The sequence below is a fragment of the Anser anser genome (assembly GCF_964211835.1).
Source record: "Anser anser genome assembly, chromosome: 1".
Taxonomy (NCBI): Eukaryota; Metazoa; Chordata; class Aves; order Anseriformes; family Anatidae; genus Anser; species Anser anser.
The window spans coordinates 215,150,859-215,161,453 of NC_139720.1; the positions used below are offsets into that span (position 1 = coordinate 215,150,859).

General features: G+C 45.3%; 1 protein-coding gene across 3 annotated transcripts in view; it reads right to left on the reverse strand.

Annotated features, from left to right (window-relative positions):
* NUP98 (nucleoporin 98 and 96 precursor) overlaps positions 1 to 10,530 on the reverse strand; it is a 37,601-nt gene extending 27,071 nt beyond the window's left edge. Inside the window, exons 1-10 of one of the 3 annotated variants that reach the window (XM_083816870.1) lie at positions 10,374 to 10,530; positions 8,532 to 8,638; positions 7,945 to 8,046; positions 7,626 to 7,805; positions 6,735 to 6,874; positions 5,631 to 5,738; positions 4,847 to 5,030; positions 3,134 to 3,297; positions 2,250 to 2,387; positions 1,539 to 1,626 (exon numbers count right to left, since the gene is read on the reverse strand). In XM_083816870.1, the coding sequence (XP_083672996.1) occupies positions 1,539 to 1,626; positions 2,250 to 2,387; positions 3,134 to 3,297; positions 4,847 to 5,030; positions 5,631 to 5,738; positions 6,735 to 6,874; positions 7,626 to 7,805; positions 7,945 to 8,046; positions 8,532 to 8,604 (1,177 nt within the window). In that variant the 5' untranslated portion in view covers positions 8,605 to 8,638; positions 10,374 to 10,530. Of the gene's footprint in view, positions 1 to 1,487; positions 1,627 to 2,249; positions 2,388 to 3,133; positions 3,298 to 4,846; positions 5,031 to 5,630; positions 5,739 to 6,734; positions 6,875 to 7,625; positions 7,806 to 7,944; positions 8,047 to 8,531; positions 8,639 to 9,458; positions 9,478 to 10,373 lie in introns of those variants that run through there. The other 2 variants (XM_083816868.1, XM_083816869.1) reach the window with 2 other exon arrangements.
* Positions 10,531 to 10,595: the final 65 nt, after the last annotated feature.

Consider the following 10,595-nt stretch of genomic DNA (forward strand, 5'->3'; position numbering starts at 1 on the left):
GTGGTAAACAAAATATTTAAGTTACGAACATAGGACTGAAAACATCGCTATAGGAATTTACCAACTTGCTTTCTTAGGCTATTAAGTTTGTTACAGATTTAAAAATTCTATAAAGCCAGACAGGACATTACGATGCTGTATCAGGCAACAGAATGTAATATGAAGTTTCTTCAACTGCCTGGAAGAACAACCCCCTTTTTATACTGTTTATACCACACACACACACTTCTGATTCTTACTGACAAAGCAAGCAACAACTCAGGTTTGTAAGAGTGAACAACTTGAAGACATCTCTAACTGTAATCCAAATCTAGCATCCATTAGACAGGATAATTTTTAAATTGAAGATTGTGAAACCATAAAGCGTTGGTTAGTGTAAAGACAGAATTAAACTAGAAAACTACAGTCACAAACCAAAATCTGAAACACCCTAGAACCAAACTCCACTCTTCCTATAAACTGTACTAATGCAGGGAAACTAAAACAAACACTAGAATCAATATCATTCGCTAAACAGGGACTAATAAACAGTGTCAATGTGCTAACTAACGTGGCTATCTAGTTCTTAGAGAGCAGCAGAACAAGAAACTTGGAAGCAACTTCCACAAAAAACGTGATGATAATTTACCTAAGCTTGATTACCACAATCAACTATGCCCACTAAAGCGCTGCCCTGTCAGTCTAAGAGCTTGACAATTTCTTCCCGCTTTCTGGAAGGCCGGCATGGCAGAGTAATCATGTTTTACTTTTTTTTTTTCCAGATTAAAAAAAAAAGGAGGCACATCAGGATTTTGAACATCCTAAAACCATTCCTGCTTAGTTTTATGAGTACAGTTTTGTTGCTCTCAGCTTCAGGAAAAAAAGAGATTAAGAGAAATCCAATGAAGGAAGACTATCATTTACTTGAACTATCACTATACATTTCCCTATTTGATCACCCACTCATTCAACACCAAATATTTAACGGTGTCAGAGGCCAACATTAACGCAAGACCCAGTTCTTGGGACTTTGTTTTTCAATGTGAAGAATCAAAACCAGCTAAAACTGAAACCAAAACTGTTTCATTTTATCCTCGCTCCAGTGTATTTCGTTGTATCTGCCATCAAACTATAGATATCGCTATTTTCACCTTATTTTCCTTCAGCACTCCTTTGCAACCACAGAGGTTCAAGAGGCTATTAATACACTACGCTGTGTGAGTGCTTTGATTTTAAAAGTTTTAAGTTACAGGTTACGTCGTCTTAAGCACTAAATGAAATAGTGGCACTTTTACTTAACTATCTGCCTTATAAGTCAGGGAATACCACCAAGAAGAAAGGTACAAAACACCATCCAAGATGTTCCTCTGCAGCAAAATTCATCAGAAGCACAGCTTACCTGAGAATTCTAAATTCATAATCATTTAGTATGCGATATTCAGCAGCCAGGTATGTGGTATATGCAGTATATTTTTAAGTGACTGAATCCCACTTTTTTTTATATGTACCAAAATTGGAAGTGTTTGTATTGGTTCCTAAAGTCAGGGTTGGTTTGTTACCAAAGAGCCCGCCGCCAGTGGTTGTGCCAAACGAGGGAGCACTGGTCGTGGTGGTTCCAAATCCAGCAGGCTTGCTACCAAACAGGGTCTGAAAAGGAAGAAAATGGCAATTTGGAAACCTGACAGACTGAAATTAAAAGAAGTTGTATTAGCTTCACTTCAGGCAACAAAGCAGAATTAAAGCCAAGCATAACTTTGACCACACGACCCAGACTCCCAACAGCGGCGTTAGTTGCAAGCCACGTGCACTAGCATACAGCACCTTCTGGAAATAACTTTTCATTCTTTTACCCACCTCCATAGAGCGTAGATTTAAAGCCAAATAACTGAATTTCTAGAATCGAGTTCATTTTAAGTCAACATCTAAAGTTAAACACTTGTATTTTTAACGCCACTCTGAGGCACCCCAGCGATACAGAGTCACAGAATTCTGTGATTTGATATTGTGATATCAATCTGTGATTGATATCACAGAACTCTGTGATTCTGTATCAAAGGGCATACACAGGCAGTGTTCAGTCTCTCATCATCAGAGATGGCTAGTTCTATCATACATGTTTGTACATGTTGTACTGTACAAGATCCACACTATTTCTGCATCTTCAGTGCCTTAGCTTAGACAACACTACTTTGAGTGAGGTCAACACCCAGTAACAGGACTCGAGAAGCCATTTAAAAAAAAATTTTTTTATTTTTAGGGCATGGACATACCGAACCGCCAACACCAAATCCTGTGTTAGTTTGTCCAAAAAGACTAGTTCCCGTTCCAAATCCAGTACCAGCATTTGTATTGGCAGCTGTTCCAAAGAGGCCTCCAGGCTGCGAGGGCTGGGTTGCCCCGAAGAGACCCTACAGAGAAGAATTATGTTAAATTGTGTTAAGATAATGCTTCAGTGCGCTTATAATGGCAGAACAAATATAAGAAGTCAGTTAATAAAGTGATACTACAATATTTCACCTTTTGATAGGGGAAAAAGACAGCTGGAAAACATTTCAGAAGTTTTATTCATTCTCCAGGAAATTAGTTACATGTTCCCAGCTTAAAAGGATATTGGAATCTCCTCCCCACTTTGAATGACAGAGATGGGAAATAACCATTCCATCAGGTTTTCTGGGAGAAGTTACAACATATGCAGAAAGAATACAGCAAGAGGTTTTGGCTCCAGATGTACAATGCAACAAGTTACAGCTATGTAGCGCCTTTCTACCATAAGAGCCCAAAAATGCGCCTCTTTGGTCACCAGAAAGTACAGAATCCTTACTAACATTCAGTGGGAATTTATTTATATAATTCCATTCATTATTATTTGTTATCCGTGTGAACACGACTGGAAATACTTGAGTTGGTGAGAGGGTGGATTCTTTAAAGAGAATGGGAAATGTTACTTGTTAAAAGCTATGCTGCTGCCCACTTATTTTAATTGGCAAGAAGTTCCTAGATCAGACAGCAGCGTTCAGAGCTTTGCATCTTACTTTTAACAAAGCTGTATTACAATTTGAAGAAGATCCAAAGAACTACATAACTGTCTCCTCTGTCTAGCTGGAGGAGATATACCACAATTTAAAGCTTTATGGTTTCAAACAGTTTAGCTTACCATTGTGTTTGTGTTTGGCTGCCCTAGCGTGTTGGTATTCCCAAAGGAAAAGCCGGTGTTCTGCGTTGTTGTGGCTTGACCAAAAGGTTTGTTAAACAGGCTTGTAGTTTGAGGTTGCTGACCAAAAAGACCCCCTGTCGTTCCTGTTCCAAAGCCAGTCGTACCTACAACACAAACAAATCACAGATTTGTTGGCTTTGTTAAACCAAATGAATTGGTTTAAAAAAAACCACTCAATTTATCCAAACCCATGCTCAGTGCATTCAAGCAAGAAAAAGAAATGCCTCAACTCAACGGAACAGCAAAACAGAGTGTCAATACAGCACAGCATCTGCATTCAGATGGAAATAGTTTGTATCAGGTATTTCATCAGGTTCTCCTTGTCCTGAAGTCAGTGCGCGTGTACCACTCAACGATTACCAGAAAACTTAACCTGACAGGTAGATCTGACCAAAAATATGCCATTTTTGATATGGTCAGCTCGTCATCCATTCTAAAAGGAAAACTGTACCATTTGCACCTGAAAAGAGCTGACTGGGCAGGAGGTAGACAGAGTCCCCTGCTTTACCAAAACTGTTCTATAACCCACACAACTTTTACTACAGAAGCTTCCACCTGAACCTCAAACGCTCTCCCTTTTTTCCCCGACAAAAAAAAAAAGTCTGTTCACATGTGATGTGGTAAACACAGCATACACACGGACAAAAGCTTTTGTTCCTTCTCCCACAACTGTCATTGCTATCTCTGCAGAACTTTCTTCAGAGCTGACTGCACGAGAAATACATGAAGTCCAGCAAGATTGCTACGTTGGGCACTCTGGGTATTTTAGTACGGCCTCCTGTATGTGGGACCTGCTCAAGGACAGCAGCTTAGCTCAGCCCTGAAGGGCATCAAGCAAGCCTAAAGGACAGACAAAGTTCTAACCTCAGAAAGCAGCAGATAGAATTGCTTCTGTTTCTATCAGCTGTAGGATTTTGGCCTTCTGTTTGCATTTTAATTCCACAAATGCAAATATCTACTTACATTTAAGTTTACGGCTAGAAGCTAATTAGTTCACATAATAGAATTTGCATTCAAGCTTTTCGGCAGCATTTGCTTTACATTAAGTTCAAAAAGGTTCACCAGCTGATTAGTCCAACTGACCTGCAACTGCCAGATATGCAACACCTGGCTTTTATTTTCCATCCAAGAATAGTAAAAACAGCGTGAAACCAGGGTGGCACAACAAACGTGTCTAGACCCTAACCCTGAGGTACTGTGGAGAAGAGACCCAGGCAAAGTCTAATCAGGCTAATACATTAACAGGTCAATTTCAAAGGAATGTGTCTGCTCATTAGCAGAAGTAGAATCTTGACTTCACCTTTAACCACCTGATGCTAACACCCCGGTGCACAGAAACACCACCCTGGTGGTTCTACTTCAAATTGTTTTACTCTTCCACGTGAGCTAGCTGACGTTCTTGTAAAGACAGATGCTCAAACTGTTTACCGGCAGAACTCTGGGGATGCAGACAAAGCATACACACCCTGAAGAGCAAATCCGTAGATATTTCTATGGAAAAGAACCTGATTATCGAATGTTGATAATGCAACTAGTCAAATTCTGAGCTCACTCCAGTGCTTCCTCACCTTTTTTCGTGGGCGAATTTTATGCAGCTTAACAAAACGTTTGCATATTCAGTCACAGTAAAGACAGAGATTAGGCAGTACTTACTAGTTCCAAAAGCAGTTTTATTCTGTCCGTATGAAAAGCCTGTATTAGTAGTAGAAGAGCCAAAGAGTCCTGTAGCTGTACTTGACGTAGCCGTAGAAGACCCAAACAATCCTGCAGTTGCTCCTGCTCCTACAGGGTTTGAGGGGCCTTTCCTGTTTGCCTGGTAGTCTTCTAAACGGAGCTCCTAGTAAAGGAAAATCCAGTTCTTTTTACACAGAATAAGATGAGTGTTGTTACCATGTTTACACAGCTTTCAGGATGAACGTGTCACAAAAAGCTGGTAACACCTCTACATTTTTAGAAATAAGGGCAGCATAATCAGGACCTGAACTTATCACCGCAGTTCACATTTGGGCTTCAATTTTATTTTTATGGGCTTTTACAGATCTTTTGATTAGACCTGTTTTGAAGCATTAAGTAAGGCAACTTGAACAGAGAAACTTCGTGGTTAAATCCTTGGGAATGTTAGTTTATAACAAACAACGGAGTTTTGTCTGGCATTCTGCCATTTCATCAGCATAGGATTGCTCCCAGCAGGACCTCTTGCCCTCCTGGTACATGGCAAGATGGAATTTCAGCTCTTCAAAAGCTGTAATTTTAAGTATTTAATACCAACTAACATGATGTGTTTTACTTGATGATGCCTCTCTTTTGTGAGGGACACAAATTGAAAGCTGTACTCATTAATGAGCATGCACAATACTTACTATAGTCAAAAAAAACTCTGCTAGAAACAATATTAAATAACAGACAAAATAAACACATTTGAATATTATCGACTGACCTCGAGAGATTTGCTTTCATACTCCTTCATAGCAGTAATGCACTGGTGTTTGGTATTAATGTTAGTGCTAACTCCAGATTTTACCATAGTATCTGTACCTGTTGGTGGCTGCAAGAGAGGAGGTTAAGATATCAAAAATATATCCATATCCAGAGATATACCACATCCAGGTAGCTTGTCACTGATACCACTAGTTTCTGGGCAGACGCTGTAAAAAACTACACTTAGTAGGGGAACCGAAGCAGTACATCAGCATTATCTTACAGCTGGGGCCTCACCCAGCGGTGACGCATGTTCGGTGGCAATCAATAGTGGAATTTACCCCATTACCCTTAAAACAATGCAGTGAAATCATTTCTGCCTTCAACTGGGGAGGCCGAACAAAGTCTGTCCGTTAAATCAGTTTGTACAAGCATCATCCCTCTTCATTTCTAAACTGAACAGGTATTTGGAAAAAGAAAGCCTCTTTCGACAGGTATCAGTTACCCCATTTCCACGACATCTGCTCTTCCAAGCCTCCCTTCATTTTCAACTGCCACAGAACCTTCAGGATGGATTATTCTGCCCTTACTTAAAGGGAACTCATCCAGAAAACACACACAGGGAATCAGTCTTCAACTTTCAGTTAACATTTCCAAAGCCACGCTTATATAAGACTTATATAAGGGGATTACATTTATTTTGGCCCGCATTTGGAACGCTTTAACCCTTATTGCTGTTAACATTTAGCAGTGATCACCTTGAATTCTGTGACACCTCCTGCCTTCCTGAGAAGGCTCAAACTTAATAGCTGGTTTCTCTCTTCAACTTACATGTAGCAGTAAATCTAGTGAGTCTAGATAGGGCATTACTCCACAGTGCTTGGCAAATTCAGAATAAAAAAAAGTCTAGCTCTTTGGAGTTAAGTGTACGTACTATTTCCACTGCAACAGGGGATATTTTCAAGCTATTTCAGAATACCACATACTTGCACATGAACTAATTTTTGATTTTTTTTAAAAAAAGAAAGCTCAGCAGCCAAGACAGTGCTCTACGCAAAGAACTGCACAACGTAACGTTTCCTATAGTAAACGGGCTGGATTAAGAAGGAAAAACAGAACTTACATTGAACTTAATGGTTGTGCCAGTTGGAGCAGCAGTGAAACTAGTTGGGCCAAAGAGAGAGCCAGATGTACTCCCAAAAGGATTGGAAGTGGTGTTGGTGGTTCCAAAGAGACCGCCACTGCTGGTACTTGTTCCAAAGTCTTTGTAAAAATAAAAACGAGAAGATCAGTACAAGAACAAACTTTAATTTTAAAACTGAAAGTCAAATACTCTATTCAAATTAGAAAGCAGTTTGGAAATGGAAGAAACTGCTAGAGAAAAAATTAGAGCAGTACTGGAGACCTGTAGCCTGTTAATGCACTAAGATCACCCAGATTACCCCCCAGCTCATCACCCCAGGAAACACTAGAATAACCACAGCAGCCAGTTTCATCCTCTTCCTGACAACACCACTACGAAAATGATGTGCACAAAGGGAATCAGTGAAGTTTCTTTTTCTCTTCTCAAAAGTGTCTGCAAATTGTTTCTGCTTCAGGGAATTACAGCAGAGTTTGAGAGGCATTTCGAACATTGTAGTGCCAGAAGCAGAATCAACCACAACTGCCCTACAAGAAGCGGAATAAAAAGCTAAGATCAAGCAGAGCCAAAGGACATTTGAGAGTGGAAAATGCCAGCTGACTACCATTTCAAATAGGCTACAAAATCTGTAGCTGTCATTTTAGCCATGAATTTTGAGCTAACCAGTTTCACATCTGGCTACTGTGGATCACAGTAATGTAACCACACCCTCTGGGAGAAAAGGAAGGGGAACTACACAAAAAAAACCACAAAAACACACACGCTGAAACCCCACATTATCACTTGGATCAGACCCCCACGTATACCCAACGTTCCGCACCTTTCAATCAAACTAAGCAAGCAGCACTTAAGAGACACAGCAGCTTTACTCACTTCCGAAGCCAGCAGGCTTGTTCTGCGCGAAGGCATTGCTTTGGGATGAGAAGAGCCCTCCACCGGTGCTGGTGGTGCCAAACAGGCTGTTCGACGTCCCAGTTGATGTCCCAAACCCAAAGCCAGTACTTGTGGAGGAGGTGGCTGGCTGATTGAACGTAGTCGAACCAAACAACCCTCCTGAAGACAGAAACAAGCTATTAGTCATTTGCAGTCATTAACTGCTTGGGGTTACTGCTTGCTATGTTTTGCTTTTGTTTTTAAATAACTTCCTTCTTTCAGGAGAGGACTGCACACTACAGCCGTAACGCTGCAATACCTGGCTTTGTCTGCGTGCTGCCGAAGAGGCCTCCAGTGTTGTTGTTCGACCCGAAGGCTGAGGTGCCAAACGCTCCTCCACTCGTAGTACCAAAGCCAGCATCTGAAACATCAGTGACAGTTTAGAGGAACGCATATTCTGAACGTGCAGTAAACGCTGTTACCGTCCTTTTCGCTTGCAAAAAGAAGCCTGTGCCTGACTGCACGCTAGTGAAGCGGCACGCTTAACGCTTGCACAGCTAGAGCAGCAACAGCCTAAAGCCTGGAGACAGCCACTGCGACGCGAGGCAAAGACAGCCAGCTCCGGGCCGCCCTGCAAGCTCTCCACCGCTTGTCACGGCACTCGGGAGCAGGTCGCGACATACCTTGGTTTGTGAGCAACACAAAAAAAGCCAGTAACAGAACTGGGGGGGTTAGACTCGATGATCTCTTGAGGTCCCTTCCAACCCCTCCAACTCTGTGACTCTGTGAACTGATGTGCTGTTTATTCCCCCCAACAACAGGGCAGGTGCGGTGATAAACAGCCTGCTTTAATGCCAAAACCACCTCGCAGTGGAAAACCAGACTCCGAGTTTAGACGTGACTTACTTTGTCCAAAAGTTGAAGTTGTCCCAAAGCCAGTGCTGCCTCCAAACGGAGTTCCGAAGGATTTGTTGAACATCTTCAGTAAGTATCAGAGTTTTCTTTATCTAAACCTAGAAAGAAGAATTCAGTTTTTAATTAACGCTTGACGCGAAAGCTCATTTTTCACCTTCCTTGCTACTGATGTAAGCAAACTAATTGGAATACTTAAGCCCCTAGACACACGAAGGCACGACTTCAGTCACACTACATTTAAAACGGTCAGAGCCCTAAGAGACACAAGCACTAATATTTCAGTAGCACGCTTCCCTCCATCCTTAACTACAGCTAGACTTCGTGCACATCTTACACCCTGAAGTAACATAAACAAAGCTACACTCCCCTGATCTCTGTCCTCTCAACAAAACCCTCCTGAACCTCTCTCAGGAACAGCAGTTCCCACATTTCCACTCTATCTGGTCTGCGCCAGGCAACTCGCACACGTTTTTGCTCAGTCACCTGCAGGCCCGGGAGCCCACCCCATCAAACTGCTTCTCTAAAACACACGTGGGGGCTTCACTGCACTGCGGGCGCTTCTCTAACAACCCCAAGGTTTCCCTAAGGAGTTTCCTTTTAAGCCCTACCTCCCAGCCCCTCCACTCACAACGCCAAATGGAAACGCACTGTACAAGAGCTACAGGAACACAGCTTCCCTCAGCTTCCCTTTTGTTGCTCACTGGGATGCACCGAGACTTTAACTCAAGTTTCTGAACATTTCTCTAAGGTTTTATGCACTCCAGGCAAGGCCCCGTCTTCCCGCACAGCACCTGCCATTTATTTATGGGTACGTTTGGTAACGCTACTCCGCTCCAATGTTTTCCACAAGTACAAACACGATGCCAGACCGTTTTCATCAAAAAAAACAGAGCTGAAATGAAATCACAACAGCTGTACCGCAGCCGAGAGAAATCTGTAGTCCCTTCCTGTACGGGGGTAACCGTGATTCCGTCGCTGATAATGCCACTATGACATAGCAGAGGAGTTCGGCAGGATCAGCTGGGAGGGGACAGCGCAGACCTAGCAGGTTTCCCCACAGAAAAGCGTAAGGCGCGGTGGGCACCAATCCTATTTACAAAGCGCTCCTACTCGTGCCGGGGTAACTCCAGCGCGTAACCACACGCTCGCTTTTAGCGCTACCTTTTTCAGGACTTTTAAGTTCCCCGAAAGCCCAACGCTTCTGCAGCAAACACCTAACGGGCGTGCTCCACGCACGGCAGCGCACCCGAGAGTTGCCAACACGCAGGGAGCCGGGCGTTCAGCGGCACTCAGCCTCGGAACAACCCCGAGGAAGGGCGATTTCCCAGGGGGTAAGGGAGGCACCACGGGATGCACCCCCCCGGCCTGGGGCTCCCCCGCGCCCCGCTGCCGCCTGCCCTCCGCTCGCCGCCCACCTTCGGGGGCCGCAGCCCCGCGCAGCCCCGACCCCCCCGGCCCGGCACAGCCCGGCAGGACCCGGCCCCGCACAGCCCCGACCCCCCCCGGGCCCGGCAGGACCCGGCAGGACCGGGCCGGGCGCTGCGAGCCCCGCACGCCCCCCCCCCCCCCCAATCCCACCGCCGACCCCCATCACGCAATTAACCACAGCTAATTAACCACCGCTCGTTAATTACAGCCAACCACAGCCGCCCGCAGCCCGGCAGCCCGGCAGCCCCGCGCCCCCCTCAGGCCCCCCCCGGGCCCTCCCCGGGCCCTCGCGGCCCAACGGCCCCACACCCCCCCCGCACCGCCCCGGCCGTGCCCGAGGCCCCGCCCGAGGCCCCGCCCGCCCCCCGGTGGCCGCCCCGAGCCGGGGGGGGACGCGGCGCTTACCGCCGGGAGCGGCCGGGCCCGGCCTGGCCTCGCCGCGCCGCCGCCGCCTGCCGGAGGAGGGAGGGCCGCGGGGAGGAAGCTGCGTCACAGCCCGCTCCGCGCGCGCCTCCCAGCAGCCTCCGCGCCGCCGCCCGCACGCCCCCCATTGGCCGGCCCCGCCCCCGCGCGCCCGCCGACGATTGGCCGCCGCGCTGCGAAAGCGAGGCGGCCCCCGGGGGAAAG